The sequence below is a fragment of the Canariomyces notabilis genome (genome assembly GCF_033297395.1).
Source record: "Canariomyces notabilis strain CBS 508.74 unplaced genomic scaffold N656scaffold_31, whole genome shotgun sequence".
NCBI classification, from domain to species: domain Eukaryota; kingdom Fungi; phylum Ascomycota; class Sordariomycetes; order Sordariales; family Chaetomiaceae; genus Canariomyces; species Canariomyces notabilis.
The window spans coordinates 1-17,293 of record NW_027041853.1 but is presented as its reverse complement, the minus strand read 5'-3'; the positions used below and the strand labels follow the sequence as shown (position 1 = coordinate 17,293).

The 17,293-nt window shown below is 55.1% G+C and overlaps 5 protein-coding genes across 5 annotated transcripts; 2 read left to right on the top strand and 3 right to left on the bottom strand.

The window, feature by feature from the left end:
* Positions 1–1,055: 1,055 nt before the first annotated feature.
* N656DRAFT_717697 (HET-domain-containing protein) lies at positions 1,056–3,389 on the top strand (the record flags this gene model as incomplete). The annotated part of the gene is made up of 2 exons (XM_064812218.1): positions 1,056–1,374; positions 1,444–3,389. The coding sequence occupies 2 exons, from the start codon at positions 1,056–1,058 to the stop codon at positions 3,387–3,389; spliced, it is 2,265 nt and encodes a 754-aa protein (XP_064666071.1).
* A 289-nt stretch (positions 3,390–3,678) lies between these two features.
* Positions 3,679–7,617, bottom strand: N656DRAFT_839654 (uncharacterized protein; the record flags this gene model as incomplete). The annotated part of the gene is made up of 2 exons (XM_064818907.1): positions 4,047–7,617; positions 3,679–3,998 (listed from the first exon to the last, which is right to left on the bottom strand). Exons 1-2 carry the CDS (start codon positions 7,330–7,332, stop codon positions 3,679–3,681), a joined length of 3,606 nt encoding a protein of 1,201 aa, XP_064666070.1. The 5' UTR covers positions 7,333–7,617.
* A 762-nt stretch (positions 7,618–8,379) lies between these two features.
* Positions 8,380–9,598, bottom strand: N656DRAFT_689585 (SET domain-containing protein; the record flags this gene model as incomplete). Its single annotated transcript, XM_064810639.1, has 4 exons — positions 8,380–8,744; positions 8,802–8,890; positions 8,983–9,008; positions 9,101–9,598. Coding segments are annotated over 4 exons (978 nt in total), but the record flags the coding sequence as incomplete, so codon positions are not given.
* Positions 9,599–12,128: 2,530 nt separating this feature from the next.
* N656DRAFT_801663 (FAD-binding domain-containing protein) lies at positions 12,129–13,984 on the bottom strand (the record flags this gene model as incomplete). Its single annotated transcript, XM_064818151.1, has 6 exons — positions 12,129–12,300; positions 12,362–12,485; positions 12,541–13,222; positions 13,284–13,672; positions 13,769–13,856; positions 13,919–13,984. The coding sequence occupies 6 exons, from the start codon at positions 13,982–13,984 to the stop codon at positions 12,129–12,131; spliced, it is 1,521 nt and encodes a 506-aa protein (XP_064666068.1).
* Positions 13,985–15,737: 1,753 nt separating this feature from the next.
* Positions 15,738–16,502, top strand: N656DRAFT_680453 (uncharacterized protein; the record flags this gene model as incomplete). The annotated part of the gene is made up of 1 exon (XM_064810549.1): positions 15,738–16,502. A coding segment is annotated over one exon (765 nt), but the record flags the coding sequence as incomplete, so codon positions are not given.
* Positions 16,503–17,293: the final 791 nt, after the last annotated feature.

The window sequence follows — 17,293 nt, the reverse complement described above, 5'->3', positions numbered from 1 at the left end:
AATGAGGCGTGAAATACATGTAGGTAAAAAGGGACGAGATCAAGATTACGGTTGATGAAATAACCGATTCACCATCGAGAAAATAATGGAGATGACCGAATATCTGCAAGCTGCTCAATGTGCTGCATCACAAGAACGCGACAAGATGGTTGGGGGATTACTATGGATTTGGTGACAGGCCAGGGTAACTTAAATCCGGGTACACTGGAAATGTGTCTCGCAAGAAGGCTTACTGGGAGAATTGTCGGAAAAGGCATTAACGCCTTTGAGGGCTGGAAAAGTACCTGTTCATCTTGCTTACAGGGCCGCTCGAGATATCCATCGAGCAGGCAGCACGCTAATAGAAACATTAGATACTTTCTGGCGTATGCTAAACTGCTGCGCATGGTAGGTGAGCATGAATTTATCAGAACACAACAAGGCATAGGATCTGACTCTGAGAAGACGAGTAGAGCGTCAGCGCCCCTGCACCGTGCTGCCTTCGTCTAGCGACCCAGGAGGAGATGAATGAGACTGGTGGCGTGTTTCTTGAAAAGTGCAATTCGACCGCCTGAAAGGCTGAACCAGAACAAGACTCGGCTATGGCGGGACTGCTAATAAGAGAGTATCTTAGACATTACCCTTTTCATGTTCAGGGAGTCCTGCTGGATTAGTTAGCTAATCTGACATAACGGAACGCAACCAGTTGCCCTTTACCCCTTTTCCCCTTTTCTTAAGGTCAGGGTTAGGGTTGGCTTCAGGGATTGCCAAACCCATAAGCTCGAATGATGCATCTCCCAGATTGACCCAAACGTGATTGCTTCGTGAAGCTATGGTTTTACTATCCCGGGCTGTTGGGCAAGCTTCCAGTTTGCTCTTCCATGTGGTTACTTTCCTGTCCTGTCGGGGTCAACCGGGAGAATATTGCACCGGATGGCAGTGCTGTATAGAGACTAGCGCTGGCCGTCGCCCCAGCAATATTCACATCTGACTAAGGAGTCCAAGGGTATGTATTCCATATCTAATTTGGCGTCCCTGAGCACCAAACAGGAAAAACACAATACAGACATCGAGAAATGTGGCCCACCTCCTTCACGTTGCCTTCGCTATCATCAACACGGTGCAAGGGCTGTGATCACCCCCGGCCAAAGTACAATGGTGCCTACGGCTCTGTGCGTTCGAGCCTGGGCGCCATGCTGTCAAATGCCCAGGCCGGCTGCGTCCCCTGCTCAATCTTCTCAGACGGCATCCTCACGTTCTTGGCGGACAACGGTGAGGTTCCGCGAGACGATGTCAACGAGCTGCGGATCGACTTCAACCTGACCGGGAACGGGCCCAGCTTGGAGCTCATGCTCTTGAACACGCCAATAAAGCTCTGCTTCTTTTGCTCTGAGCGTGAGTTAGGCAGTGCATGTCAATATTGGCTTGTATCTTGACTGATGTGCCTTGTCATGGACGGACCAGCTACCCCGTGGCTATCAGAGACCCTGCCAGATCTACCGGTTGGATACGAAATTCCCAGAGCGACCTCTTCTCCGGAGACCCTGTCCTGGGCTGTCCATCAGCTCCAGCACTGCAAGCAGTTCCACAAGTCATGCAGCAGCACCTCAGCCAAATCTCCCCTTCCAACGAGGGTGCTCGACGTGTTTGCCTGGGACTCGGGAGATGGCGGCGTCCGACTCTACGAATCCCGCGGCGAAACAGCTCCCTACGCGAGCTTGAGTCACTGCTGGGGGAAGAAGCCCTTTCTGCGCACCCTCTCCTTCAGCCTTGCCGCGCACAAGAACGAGATCATCTGGGCGCGGCTCCCCCCGTCCTTCCAAGACGCAATCTCCTTCACCCGCAAGCTGGGCATCCGGTATCTGTGGATCGACAGCCTGTGCATCGTGCAGGACGACACGCACGACTGGCGCCTCGAGGCCGCCAACATGGCCTCCATCTACCAGAACTCGGCCATCGTCATCTCGGCGGCGAAATCCCAGGGCGCGTACGGCGGGCTGTACGCCGAGTTCCCGTCCAAACACAAAACCCACACCATCCAATTCTCTCCTGACTCAACCGCAGCTCCGGAAACCATTCATGTCCGCCATGCCCTGACCCACAGCCAGCGCCTGCTCTCCCCCTACCACGCGCCCCCTTCGACCCTGCCCATTTTCACGCGCGGCTGGATTTTGCAGGAGCGCTTCCTGTCCCCGCGCACGCTGCACTTTGGGCCCGAGGAGCTGTCGTGGGAATGCGTCGAGCGGACGGCATGCCAGTGCAGCGGGCCCAGCATCTCCTCTTCCTCTTCCTCCTCTTCCTCTTCCTCCTCTTCCTCTTCCTCCTCTTCCTCCTCCTCCTCCTCCTCTACCCCCTCTTCTTCAAATTCAACTCCCGCCCTACAACCTCAACCTACTACCAGTAACCCACCGAGGTGGTACACGTACCTAACCTCCCGCTGCGCCCGTCCAAAACACTACTACAGCCCCACAACCTGGCACAGCATGACCCCTGAAGAACTGGCGGCATGCTGGCGGCGGCTAGTCGAGGACTACACCCGCCTGCGGCTAACATACGACAAGGACGTCTTTCCCGCAGTAGCGGGCATGGCGCAGGCCATGTCCCACGTTCGAAATAAAACCCAAACCCAACCAGACTCAGCCGGGCCCGGGGCGCAGGAGCAGTATCTAGCCGGCCTGTGGCGGAGCAGCTTGTTGCCAGACTTGCTCTGGCACGTCGAGTTGCCGCCTTCGACCAGTACCAACACCACCGACGTCACCGAGGAGGATGACTCTTACTCTTGGGCGTGGCCGTCACGTCCAGAGAAATGGCGCGCCCCCTCATGGTCCTGGGCCGCGGTCAAGGCTCCCGTCGAATTCCTCAACACAACAGAGCCAGCTGGTTTCGAGGCTGAGTGTGAGGTGATAGACGTGAAATGTGAGCCGGCAGGGCCTGATCCGCGAGGGGAGCTGCTCGAAGGCGGGAGTTACCTCATTCTCAAGGGCAGGCTGGTGCCGGCCGTCCTACGGCGTCGACGACCCAAAGTTTCCCCGGCTGGGGGACCCAATAATGAAAACAGGCCTCCCGAACCGTGGAACCTGCTCGACCTGGACATCATGGACGGGCACATGAAGAATATCTGGGCCGACGACGGTTGCGAGGATCTCCTAGGACATGATGGACTGAACAGCGGGCGGGTGTACTGCCTGCTGATCGGACGCAAGTTGCCGAGCAAGGAGTCGGTTTTCCTCCTCCTCGTCCGAGTCGAGGACAGCAAGTTGAACAACGACAGCGAACTGAACCAAAAACCCCTTATTTATCGACGAATCGGTCTGCTTGAGATCCTCGGCGGCCCGCCCAGCCCGGTGTCCTGGGGTTGGCTGCACAATCTCCGCGATAAGGGCGAGGATGCTGTGGTCAGGATGATCTAGGCGGTCTTGCACTGCCGCACCCAGATCCAATAGCCCCGGCCGGGGTAAGAATACAAAATGATTACCTATCCTCGCTAATGATTGCTATACCGCTGCTGCCAGAAGACAACTAGCCAACCGCCATCCGTCTACCCTATCCTATAACCCGAACACCGTGATAGCAGGCCTACCCAGCCTACTCCTCTCATGTATATAAACATATGCACAATCACCCGTCCAAGACTACCGCTAGACCAACCCAACCAACAAAGCAACAGGATTATTCCAAACAGCCATCCGTTAAACTCACCTATATACTCCCCCCATCAACGACCTCCCTCCCTAGGATCTCCACCTCTCCGCTCTCGGCTGTGCGCCTCCTCTCTACCACCCACCTGTTCCCACCGCTCTCCTCGTCTTTAACATACGAGATGCGATCCGTAGACCCCTTATGGCGATGTCCCTTCCCGGGTGCACGGTGAGCCTGCGGAGAAGGCGGTGCAGAAGCCACCAGTCCATCCGCCGGTGATGACTCCACTCTTCCAGCCGGGCTCGTCGCCCTTCGGACCGGCAACGCAGGCGCTAGCTCTCCCACGGGGCCGCCCTCAGGAGACAAAGCCTCCTCGTCGCCTTCCAAGACAGGCGAACAAGCACTGCCACCCAGAAGCGCCTGATCACCCTGTCCCGGAGACGGCACGGGAGAGAAGAGCGAGCGAGCCGGCGGCCTGAGCGGTAGCGGTGAGACGACAGCGCCGTTCATGCCATGCTGCTGCTGTGCACCACTGCCGCTACCATGTAGCGGCGGCACCATCCCCATCGCCAACCCGGCTGCTGCCAAGGTGGGACTCGCCGCCCCGCTGCCGCTGCCGGCCCCGCCGTCGGCACCGCCGCCAGCCCACAATGACACAAACGCTGAATTGGCGCGCACATGGCCGCCGCTTAGATAGCCATAAGGCGATCCGCTGCTGGCAGCAGCGCCATCAAGAGGATTCACGGCCCTCTCGCTCCTGGGACTGCCTTCTCGCGAACTACCCTGGGACCCACCCCCTCCCCACGCGCGAGACCTTAGCTTCATCAAGGCCTCCAGGCTCATGTTCTTGTCCTCGCCCTCCCCTTCCTCGGAAAGCAGACTCGCCAGCTGCGCTAACCCGGGACTGGTCATGGAGTTCCTCCCGCCCGCGTCAGCACCACTACCAACGGGAGGCATGGTAAAGGACATGACCGAGTTCCGGTTGGAGTACTCTGACCGCTCAGTAATCGGCGTCAGGTTCGGCTCGCGGCAAACCACCCTGCCACTGGCGCTCCTCCCGACCCCGGCAGGGCCAAAATAGCCGCCATTGGCGTACTGGTACAGATTCTCGGCGCTGAGGATGCTGCTGCTGCTATTCGGGGTTGAGGAGGACGGTGTGTGATAGGGCTGATGTGCGGCGGACGGGGGGATGGGTAGTGGGGCCGAGTAGAAGCCGAACTCTTGGCCGTAGAAGCCATCCGTATCATTGGCCAAGGCGCTGGCGTTGGCCTCGGCTATGATAGCTTCGTCGTCAAAGTCGAAGTCGTCTTCGAAACTGGTGGGGTTGAAGTCGTCGGTTTCATAATCGTTTAGATCTTCAAGGTAGGGATCCATAGAAGACTCGGCAGATTCCTGAGCCTGCGCGCCAGGGAAAGCATCGTCGTCTGGGACTGGCGGGGATGAAGTTCTTCGGAATTTTCCTGAGGCCGCCGCCTTTTGTGCGGCTTCTGCGAGAGCGGCTTGATAGGCAAGGTCCTGCACGGCTATAGGCACCACGGCTCCGGCGTTTAGATTTAAAGGAGCTGGTTTCAGAGACTGAGATTGCTCTGCCTCTTTCACCTGTTGAGCTGGTGGCTGCTGCAGGCCTGTGCTAAGTGACGTGTAGCCCGTGGATTCGGTCACTGCGGACTGCCCTGACAAGTCTGATGTCACATCGGAATCGCGCTTGGAGGGTTGTTGCTGCTGCTGGGAGACTTTCATCGCTTCCTTCGCCTGGGCAAATGCGCCAGGTATTGGGCGCCCGAACCGATCCGTATCGTCGTTGTCAAAGATAGATTCATCAAAGACAGTCCCGTCGTGGTCAAACTCCAGCTCATTCGCCAGGCCATCGTCAAAGTAGAGATCGTCGTTGCTAGTTTGGCGCATCGAGCCTAGGTTTGCCTCGCCAGGCAGATCGCTAGTGCCAAGTGCCGCTTCTGCGGGTGTGGGTGCGTCTGAACCTCGAACGCCAAGACCTTGGAGGTCCATTTCTATCTTAGGTGGCACAGACGGAACAGGGAACATGGGAGACTCCGCCGACGGTAACTCGGGGGTGGTATCTTTGGTCATGGCAAAACCAATCACCTTGCCGTTTGCATCCCGGGGGGTTGCCAGCATGGCTGGCGTATTTGGACTGGCTAGTGACGATGCAGGGTTCGAGCGCTGGAACACAAATCCAGCAAAATTCTCCTGGTCGTTGTCCGGGTCCAGCGCCGCTTCCGGGTCTTCTTCATCCTCATAGTCAGCGTTGATACCTGGGATCATCTCCTCGATCCCACCGTCATCCATCATAGCATCGTAGTCAAAGGACCCTTCGTCGAAATCGTCATATCGTGAGTCTCGATAGCCGGCGGGATCATCCGTTTTCTTTTCCTGCGCCCGCTGCCGGTGGCGTTCTTCCAGCAGCTTCTCCTGCTTGGCAGCGCCGATCATATCGAAGCTAAACCTTGAAGACGTGCTCTTCATATGCTTCGGGACGGCAGAAGCCACCGAATCCCGCCTCGATGCCTGAGAGAGAGACACCTTTCGAGATGCCGTCGTCCTCACGGAAGCTGAGGTGGCAGGTTGCGATACTGCTGTGGATGTAGTGCTTGAGGCAGCAGATGATAACCTGCTACGAAGAGCTGCCGGCTCGTCCTTTGGTGGGACATCAGGCAAAGGATGCTCGGGCAAGGCCTTCTCTAACGACAACTTTCTTGACTTGTCTACCTCGGGCACCGGGCCGCTCTCGCCGTCGCTGTGTGCGGTCCCGCCCACGGGATGGTTAACGGGCTCCGCTGAGATCGGTTTGCTGGAACCGTCTTGGGGTGGTGAGGTTATCGGCTCGACGCGCGCCGCCGAGATACCTGCCGAAGCCCCGGCATCGGACTTTAGTGCTAACACGGACTCGGCATTGGTTGTCTTTTTCGGTCGTGGGGCGCTAAAGTCGTGGACCCTCGTGCCCCTGATGCGGGGATCGTAGCTAGGTGTTGTCGTGAAGGGGAAAGGCTGGGTTTCCGGCGCGGCGTGACCTGTTTTCCTCCGCATCAAAAGAGATGACATGGGGTTCTTCAGAAATGGTAGGCCTTTCCTCCCCTTTTGCGATTCGGCAACGGAACCGGGGCCCGGAGCGGGCTCGCTGGCATATCGTGGTCCTGCCGGGCGACCGTTGGAACCTCCGGGTACGTGCTGCAGGTCCGTCGGGGCGACAAATGACGAAGATTTGGCTGGCTTGGTCGCCGTGATCGCCGGGCGGGCAGCGAAACCCGTGTTGATGGGCGACGGTGGGGGCTTCCCTCTCGAGAGCTGACTTTCGGGCAGCTGGCCGGCGGCCATTGCAGGATTGTGCCTCGCGGCCTGGTCTTCTTGCCTGTAAGTCTGCAGGGCTATACCGCCAATGAAGCCTGTGTTGCTGTCCTCGTCAGAGGGAAGGCGAACGAGATGGCCACGCGAGCCATTGTTTGCGACTGGGGCGTCATCTCGCATGGCGAACGAGTGCTCGGAGCCGGTGGATGCAACGCGTGTGATCGGGGGCAGCATCGGTGGCATCTGGGAAGAATTTGACGACTGCGGACGTGCATCAGAGCGCTGTGAGACATCTCGAGCTGAATCAGGGCGTTCGTGGCGCGTGGGGGCGTCGTCGGCGGGGTCCGGCTCGGGCAGAGGAGATGTTGGGTTCGACGGGGCACGTCGATGGAAGCGGAGGTGCGACAGCATCTCGTGGGCTGTACAGTAGTCAATCCTGATCACAAGGTACGCAATACGAGGCTTGGACCGAACAGGGCCCAGATCGGGAGCACAAGCCGAAGACGCATCGGGGCGCGGGGTTTATACGCGATCCCCATTCGAGAGTGACTCGCTCGAGGTCGTTGCTGGTATTTGTCTCCTGGAGTTCTGGTTAGAGCAAAAGCAAATGCATAGACCGTATGTATGTATATAAATCCGGGAAAAGCGATTGCGAAGACCGGAGAACGAGGGACGAGGGCTTCTGGACAGTTCGTCCGAAAATGTGAAAACGAGAAAATGAACGGATGGATCGCAATGACCAACAGTTGATGTCAAATTGTCCAGGCCCAGGCTCGGCGTGTGGGGCGCCATGCGGTTTCTGAGCCAACCACACGTTGCCGCTTCGGGCCGTGGGCACCACTGTCACGCCAACGTTGACATGAAGGCACGCCCGGCCTTTCTTCGACTGCAGTGGATCCTGGATGCCCACGAGTCAACGACAATGCTCAGACTCACTCGCCTTCAGCACACACCAGGGTAAACAGTCCGTCCGTATGGCGCATAGCAATGTAAAAGTTTATTTCTGCATTGCAATTGTGCTAACTATAGAGGATGCCTGTGAACGAACCTCACATATCCCGTTTTGATACCATAGCTGCTCCCCAGGTGAGTTCAGATCCAGCGTACGTTTCTCTCCCTTGCTTTTGCTGTCTTCCGATGAATGCCCACAACGGAGGAAAGTCCAACTCGGCCTTACTACTTACTTCGCGCCAGTATAACCCCCCCCACCCCCCCTTCCTTCTCTCTCCCTCTCCGAAGGTCAGATCTCAATGCTCACGCTCGTCAGTCTGCCCTTGGCGAAGACGTTGATATCGGATTTTGCCTATCCACGTACGTCTATCGCTGGCGAGGAGTATCACTCCCATTGAGGTTCTTGCAATCGCATCGGCAAGGGACCAAGCGAGACCTCGATCGCACCTTAGCTTTGGTCAACCACCTCACTGCAGCATCCCACCTCAAAGTTCTTCAAAAGACACCCTCAAACCCCTTCCCCTCGTCCACCGCCCTTCTCACCATCTCCGCCCCCTTCTTCGTATCCCCCGCGGCGATGTACAACCTACCCAAAACCTCGTAGTGCGCGCCGAGGTGCGGGACCAGGCCTTCCTCGCGCACCGCGTCCGCCACTTCGCTGTACAGTTCCGCCGCCCGCTTCATGCTCGCCGCGCTCCCTTTCTCCACCAGCCCGAGCACCTGCTGGCCTAAGTCTGCAATCATCTTGCGGCGCGCATCCGACGCGGCCAGCTCGTTCGGCGGCGAGGCGCAGAGGGAACATGCGCACTCAAACCCCCAGTTTTGCCGCAGCAGGGCTTGTCGGCTTGTGGAGGGCAGACCGAAGGGTGTGTCTGTGTCTCAGTTGTAGGCGGGAATGGGGAGGAAGTAAAGTGTTGAAGGGGACGTACAGCTGATGGTGATCTCTTCGCCAGGGTGGATGTCATGGAAGGCGGTTACTGTGTTGGAGAGGGTGGTGGCGTTGAACCGGGTAAGGGCGCTAGCAAATGAGGACTGGTTACTAACAGGGATACCAGGTGATGTACTAGGAGCTGCTTGGAGGAACATGAGTGGAGGTAAGGGGCTCCTGACCTTGGTTTGCATGCGTGGTTCATTCTCTGCGAGGAGCAATGTCAGTCGCTGTGCTTCTTATCGGTAGGGCTCTGACCATTGTGAACTTTGCACCCGCACGGTTTAACAGCCCGCTTACCGCAATCTCGGGAAACAGTGCCATGTATCCCTTTCCCCCAATGTCTACTTGGAATGAGTTTGTTTTGATGACATCCTCAGCAGCCGGGACATTATCGGGATCCAAGCTGCTACGGGCCAGATCCAGTATCTTTCTCGCGGCTGGCAACCGCTCGATTGCTTCTCTCAACAATTGGCGGCCCTGGTCACGCTTGATTCGGCTCGGCATCTGGGTGTCAACCAAGACCGCCGCGTAGTCCAGCATGAAGACTTCCCCTCGGGAGATTTTGCGTGTTGCGACGACGCCCTTCCCTTTGCCAGGGATATCTTGAACTTGGTATGGCGGTGATTCATTTCCAACTTCAGGGGCGCCGCTCGATACCACATGCAGGCTTGCAGTTGAAGCCAATACAGCGGTAGCTTGTGAGGAATTCGCTTCGATTATGCTCACACCGCGATTGGGCCCCTGGAATTTGGCGTTCGTAAAGACGCAGTAGCTGGTGGCTTCTATACAATAAGGGTCATGCGTCCAAGGGTTTGAGAATATCTTTTCTTCGTCGTTGATGGCAGAACCGGTGCAAGGGGAGTAACCGTCGAGGTTGAGCGGCCCAAGTAGACATTCTGTGTTCACTGTGGATTGTCCACGCGTCTCCGATCTCTGCTCTGGCGGTCCAAGGGTTATAGCGGTAGTGGGAACGAGGAAAGGATGTCCTACAAGCAACAACAAAAGTCTGAGAATGTACGCTGACGCCATTTCCGCCAGTACAGTTCAGTTGCGACACACCGAGAAGAAGTATGCCAGATTAAGGGATACCGTCACAAGTCATAGGTAAGGAGAACAAACTGTGTTTCTCCAACTCATATCTGGCCTGACGTCTTGGAGCAGTCACCGCCCCAGAGACGGCCCGACCGCCGAGTCCGTCATCGTCTGAGGTTGACAGTTGCCAATGCGGATTTAATGAACAACCGTGCTTGGTTGCGCGCTGATCGCCAATACAGAGTTTGGTTCCGGCACTCGGAAGAAGCGGTTCCTGCGCCAAGGTCTGGGCAGGTGCTTGGTAAGGCGGAGAGCAAGACGCAAACAATCATGAATGTTGGCAAATTGTGAAAAGCTTGGCCTACTACTAGTAGAGAGAAGTTGTTGGGCGAGGCAACAGTACACTGTCTGTACGTTGACAACTAGTATCGAACCTGCATTCACACCACCATGATGATGATCCGTGGCCCGGGTAGCCGATAGGATCAATGGAGGCTGAGTGCATGTGTCAGGGCGATACACTGCGAGCCACTAGGTGTTGGATACCTACCTACCTGACTGAACAAGAGATTCTCTTGGTCCTCAGGGACGGATTGTTTGAGGGCACTATCTGACAGCCCGGCTCATCAGGAGATTGTAAAGAGACCCTTCAGTTATCTAATTCTAGGTTGCAGTGCGGTGGCAGCACATGGCAGCTCAGGGTTCCTTAGCCATGACTCGACCTTGGATTGACAGGGTCCAAGTTGGTTTACTGCCAGCTCCGAGTCATCAAAGAGATTACAGTAGAAGCTAGAAACAGTCAGACCTCAATCCCTCTCAGCCTTCATTCTGCCGATGTGTGATGGGCCCCGAGCAGCATTCCTGAACCGACTTCGTGCAAGTGATATACAAAACGGGCTTCATATATGTACAATACATACCTAAACGGGCTTGTATGCAAATAATGCAATATAAACCAAATTCTGTGTCCCTGTGAGCACATACGACCATACCTACTGGAAAGCTCGGGATCCCGTCCGCTCTCCCCTAGATAAACCAGGAAGGGTATTGTTATCTAAAGGGGAAGTTAAAACGCTACGAAATGGTACCTTATCAACTCTACCGTTCATTGTTAAAGATGTCCGTCTCGCCGTCCGCGAAGGTGGTATAGGGTGCCGCTAGTGTCTTAAGGCTATACGCTGTACTAAAAAGCTGGGATCTCCCTCCTAACCCGTGCCGCGAGGCTTGTCTACAACTCGAAGTTGCTGTGCCGTACACCGCGAAGCCCCAACTCTAAGATGTCTCTTAAACGCTGTGCTGTTGTCCTTGATAAGCCTATAGTCGACTTGCGAGATTGTAGTGAGCGACAACGAAGAGCCGATGAAGATGATGAACTGCTTGTGGAATCATATCGACAATAGGTATGCCGAGTTATATAAGAAGAGCGGTTCCGGGTATAGCAGTCAATGCGCCTGTAAGATTTATGAATGTCGATTAGGTAAGGAGCTGTAGTTGCTAACAATGTGTTGCAACCACGTTCTGCTTCCGTGTTACGATAAGAGAGGACTGGCCACTTTGCGGTGACGTCGAATGCTGACCGTGCATGTCCCTGACCATACCTGCCGCATAGCGTCACGCGTAAGCAAGCCGATCTGTTATATGGTCTTACCATGTTCGGAAGCCTGACATCACCCCAGTCGCGGCTCCTCGTCGTTGTGGAAACAGCTTCAGGCATCGCCCATAAACGCCCCTTGCAGCATTTGGCGTGTGTCCCCCAGAGTGCCCAACAATGGCAATGAATTCACAGCCGTCTACAGGTCACAAGTAAGCTTGTGAGTTGTGACTGCCAACTTGCAACCCACAGGGGGCTGATCATGTTCCCGCACAGCTACCGTCTGGATCTAGCATACAAGGAAGTCGTTAGGGACTGGCAGCGGAGCGCGCTGGAGGGATACAAATGCGCCTTCTGTCGCCACGAGCTCTGCTTTATCGGCAACGGTTGCGGCCACATAATAGAGGCTGTTTACAACGGCCCGACGGTGACGCATATCCCATCCAGCTCGGCAGAATTCGTTCTCCCGTTTCTGGAGTAACACAGCTTGATTGCTACCTCTGAGATTTGGATTAACACCAAGAAGAATATCTAGGTCCTCCCCTGAATCCTTACTACAGCGACCAATTCCTCTTCACCGCTCCACGGATTTTCCTGCTCATTCCGCTTCTAAGCAGCCCGCAAGCTCGCCATGGGGGCAGATTCTCGCAGCGCGATCCCATGTGAGCTAATCACGTTTGAACTGGGCCACCGCCCCCCGAGTCAGTGCTTGCAAGTTCCTCCTGACGGAAGCATGCCACTCAGACCCCCGGGAACCAGCTTGTGCAGAATGCTAGCAGGGTCATACTTTCTGCGCAGACGTTTAAGTTTGGCAACATTTTTGGCCCCGTAAGAACTGAGGACGTCCTGATCCGCCGCTGCATAATTGGCATAGCTTCAACGCCGCGTCAACCTCAAGCCAAGCTTTGATGGTAACAACAGGTGGCAAAACTTACATGTATGGCAGGTGCACGCCAAGCTCCTTTGCTAGCGCCTCTCCCCTCTCCACAACTCGTCGCCCAGCAGTGTATGCTGCCTCATCGTAAGAAGCGTCAGACCAACTGTTGGCCATGGCAAAAACTGCGACGTCACGTTAGTCAAACTGATTGCCCTCGAAGTGCCGAATTTGACGTACAAACCACGGAACCAAAGCCTTCGAGGCCGAGGATGTTGCCGCCCATTTTCACACCTTGCTCAAGGGCATTGTTGGTGACCAGCTGCCATTCGACAATGCCGGCAAAGCCCTCCATGTCAAGCAGTGCCGCAAACTCCTCCTCGAATATCTTCTTTATACCCTTCATCATGTTCGCATTGCTTTGAAACGTCATCGTCCTGAGGTCGTACCGGAGAGCCGGCAGTTTAGGTCCAGACGCGCGCTCGCTCATCGTCCCCCACTTCTCTGAAACATTCGTGTATGGAAACCCATCGAAGCCGTCCAGCGGGTGAGGAAGCCTGAGGTCCGTCGTGTCGGGATCTGTGACCCAGGTACGTTCCTCTTCCGCCATTGAAAGGAACCCTACTTCGATGAAGGGGTCTCCGAAGATCGCTGCCCAGTATGTGATGAGCGACAACTCGAGGTCTTCCGCTCCTTCAGCCGTTGAGCCCATCCGAGCAAAGTTGTCATATTCATCGGCGATGCGGTCGAAATACGTCATGTTGAGTCGTGCTGAGACGCTGTGTAGCTTCGGCGAGGGGTATGTGTAGAGGTCGAATCGAGTCACGACGCCGAATATGTTCTGACCCCCCTTCATGGCCTCGAATAAATCGGCGTGGGAGCTCGCATTGACTTCAAGGATCTGGCCTTTTGCAGTCACAACCTAGAGAAGGTAAGCAAGACCGCCTTATCCCGCCGAGAATTGTCCTAATTCTTCACGGTACCTGAAACCCCTTCACGTTATCACAGGCGAGTCCATGCTTTGGAGTGAAGTGCGAAACACCACCTCCGAGAACAAGCCCGGCCATGCCAACGCTTGCACTGCGGCCGCCGATCGCAACAAGGTTGTAAGGCGCAAGGAATTCATAGACAGAACCCCATCGCAATCCAGACCCAAAACTGGCATAACCATCGTGAATGGACTTGGACGACAAATTGGTGGTTGCAAGCAGAACCCCGTCATCGATGTTGGCCCAACCTTGGCTGGGAGAGTGGCCTCCGGAACGGATTGCGAATGTGCAGTTTTTTTGCTCGAAGAACTTTACGGCCTGTGAAACGAGCTCTGCCGACGAAGGGGTGAAGACACACGAAGGGGTGAGCCGCGCCGTCGTAGCTATCGGTGATGCAGATTAGCGATTTCGTACCGAAAGCCGTCATTCGTGGATCCAAGTGGACAACGTCCTAGAAGGAATCCGGAGCAAAGACATACACCAGTAGCTCTGTGATGCTTCTTCCAGATACCTCGGCGTACCGGGCTGGAAAACAAGGTCCGGATGCTGCGATTCCAGCAATGAGCACTGTAGTCGAAGAATCGGTTAGCTGATGGGCCTGGTCTGACACGGGGAGCGCGAATGCCTACACATTGGTTTGCGGATCCGCAGAGACTCAACCCCAAAATAAGAGCGGTGAGAAACAATCTCGACATTCTTAAGCGTTCTCGTGATGAAGTCTTTGAACCCAGCTGGTGCGCGGCGTGACAAGACGATTGTTCTTGAACTCCACCGCCGTGGAAGAAGGTCGCCCATCAGTAATTATATAAGCACGCTTCCGAGCCCCTTGCTGGAAAACAATCGCTCAGCAACGTAGAACGACCCGGTCCTGTTGCAGCTTGCGAACCCGAGTACGCGCAGACTTGTGTTGTAAGCCCATCCTTATCTTCATTTCGTTGCCGTACACTGGCCCCAACGAAGACGGGATTGGGCACGGAGCCCCCGGAATGGTTCAGCGAATACACGAGTCGATGTGGAGCTTGGTTGGGAATATTGAGTCGTTTACGTTTAGACCTCCGAGAACTCGTTTGCGAGATCAAGATATTCTCCCAAGAGGCTATCTAGCAAGGTTTACGCTGCAATAGTGACGGGAAATACGGGTAAATATTTCTTGTGTAAGTGACGACGATTGTACGCAGTGGGAGCAAGGATTCGAGTCTCTCAAGGCTGGTATATATGGAATTCAATTATGGGGCTGTTTCTGAGATTCTGTTCCTTCGGGCACGCTCAATGAGATATAGGTGGAATCTGTGGGAGAGGGATGAGGTGCTGGCTTCTCATGCTAGTCGATTACCTAATTATGGATCACGGAGTACAAATATGTCTGGCCAATTGGAGATGACCGGTGATTGTCTCTTCTACAATACAACCCTTGTTTGTTTGTTAGCGCGGAACTCAGGACAGGGTCCCGGTCCAAATTTCAAAAAGATGCATCTCAACAGCTATAAGGAGTATGTCAACGAAGAAAAATAAAGTATCTAGCAATGTTCAGAATGTTCCATTTCAACTGTCTGTTCATCTGTGCAGAAAGTGGCTATTTTGCTGTTGAGATTTGAAGTTTGGGTTTGAGCCCTGTCCACAAGTCAGGCGCTAGCGAACAAACAAGGGGGGTATTGTAGCTTGGTGGATACTCGGACTCGTGTCGTTTGTTCGCATTCGTTTACGCTTACGTTTACGTTTGTGAAACTCGGCTCCGGTCCGGTGTCGATTCGCAAATGGAAAGAAAGAGTTCTTGTCAATGAAGGGGCACAGCATCGGATTTCGGCACCGGCTCGGACCGCTCGGTATCCGTCACCTTCAAACTAGAAATCGTACCAAGACGTTGCGAATTCTCAAAATAGAGACCGCTACTGGACCCTCTTTCGCGTTGCCCTCTCTCAACATCCCGAGTACGATGAGCGAGATTTCTGAGCGACAAACCCATGGCACCTTCTCGGAAAGAGCACAAGAAATCTCGCAATGGCTGTATGCTATGCAAGTCTAGACGCATCAAGGTCTGCCACCCCTCCCCTCTTCCGCCAATTTGTGAAAATGCAGGCTGCGGTTTGAGCGGTTGAATACTGACAGCGTACTTTGCAGTGTGACGAAGGGAGGCCATCGTGTGCGAACTGCCTACGACGCCAGCGACCGTGCAGCTACGCACCGCCGCCATCAGTGGAGCATGACCAACCCCTACGGTCACAACTACTCTGGCCCCATTCTCCTCCATCGGATTCGCAACCATGCCCGCGAACTCACCAGTACCGTGGCATGTCAAGATCGCAGGAGCTCTACTTGATGCATCATTACACCTCTGTCACGTGGGCCACCTTGGCTAATCTGGACTCACCCGAGGAGGTCGAGCTCTGGAAGCAATTGATACCGAGGGAAGGCATGAAGCACGAGTTTCTTATCGACAGCCTATTAGGGTTGTCCTCCCTGCATCTTGCACATCTAGACCCTTCTTCGGCTCAATTCTACACATCCACCGGCGTGGCGTACCAGAATCATGGCTTAGCGGGCTTTAAATCAACCTTGAGCTGCATGGACAGCGAAAATTCCACCGCACTTTTCGCTTTCTCGATCATTACCATCATCCTAGCTTTGGCAGTCTCGGTGACGACTCCGGAGGCTCCTGAGTCCACCCCATCAGAGGCTCTACAATCGGTTGTCGAGCTACTCAGAGGCGTTGCTGTCATCATCGACACATCGCAGGAGGGTATTCGCTCCGGCATATTCGGGGTACTACTCGAGCCTGAGAGAGGGCCAACTTCGAATCACGATTTCCTACAACGGGAGGAGCTCGAAAGCGCAATGGCACGCTTGGTCCACAGGTCTGACCAACTGTCGAAATACGTCGGGCCGCTGCAGCAGCAGTTGTACATTTCTTGCATTCACAGCCTTCAAAATGCCTTTGATCATGTGATGGCATATCACAACATCTCCATGGTTCTGGCCTGGCCAGTAACCATAAGCAAGAAGCTGATGGAGCGGTTTCAGCAAAAGGACCCGATGGCACAGCTGATTTGGATGCACTATGGGGTGCTGCTTCTGGCCATTAACAATCGATGGTGGGGGAAGGGGTTTGGTGCACGCCTGATAGACAATGTTTCCGAAACGCTTCACGCTATTGACGAGGAGTGGACTATCTACACGCAATGGGCACGAGACTGCGCCAAAGCGGTGATGGAACAGGTCTAGCCTGGCTGCAATTTATTTTCAACGAAAGTGTCTAGCCTTATGCCTCGGGAGGGATTGTTTTCGCCAGTGGAATGCGAGAAAAAGCAGCGTGAGCTTCGAGAGTATGTCGAATATCAAGCCTTTTATTTATCTGATACGTCAATGGATGCAGTGCACACACACTTTCACCGAGAGAGAACGGTCTCAGTCGGGCGACTTGGTAACCCAATCAACACTGGGCCGGCCCGCAGGAGTTCGAACCTGGTAGGCTTCTGCCCAACACCCGACCTTGCTGCATTGTACATGCCTATGCTCGCTCAGATAGGTTTGCATTGAGCAGCCTGTGGGGGGGTTCGATGTGGCTGCCTTGGTCTGGTCCCGGCCTACGTGGCGGCACGCTTGTCAACCAAGGCGAGAAGGGCGGTTTACTCGGGCAGATATTGGGACTCTGCGACCTGAGCGTGCATGGCTCCGGCTCACCCGCCAATGGGGGTGAACCGGGTGAGCCGGGTGAGCTAGGGTGAGCACTCGCTGCTTTTGTCGCACGACCCCAAGAAGCTTAAATCCAGCGGTGTTGCTAGTGCAGGTATGTACCTAAATCTCCCATCCCCTGGCAGGCGAGTGCGCTAACATGCCTACATAGGCGAAAGTCGCGACACTGTTCCCGACGATAGCGATGTATTAGAGCCTTCGGTTACCAGTGGGCCTGGCCTAGACAACGGGTTTGTAAACGAGTAGCAATAGAGAGGTAGCCAAGGGCCTTCTCTAGAGACGTTGTCTAGCTCTCCCTAGCCGTTGCAAAAGCA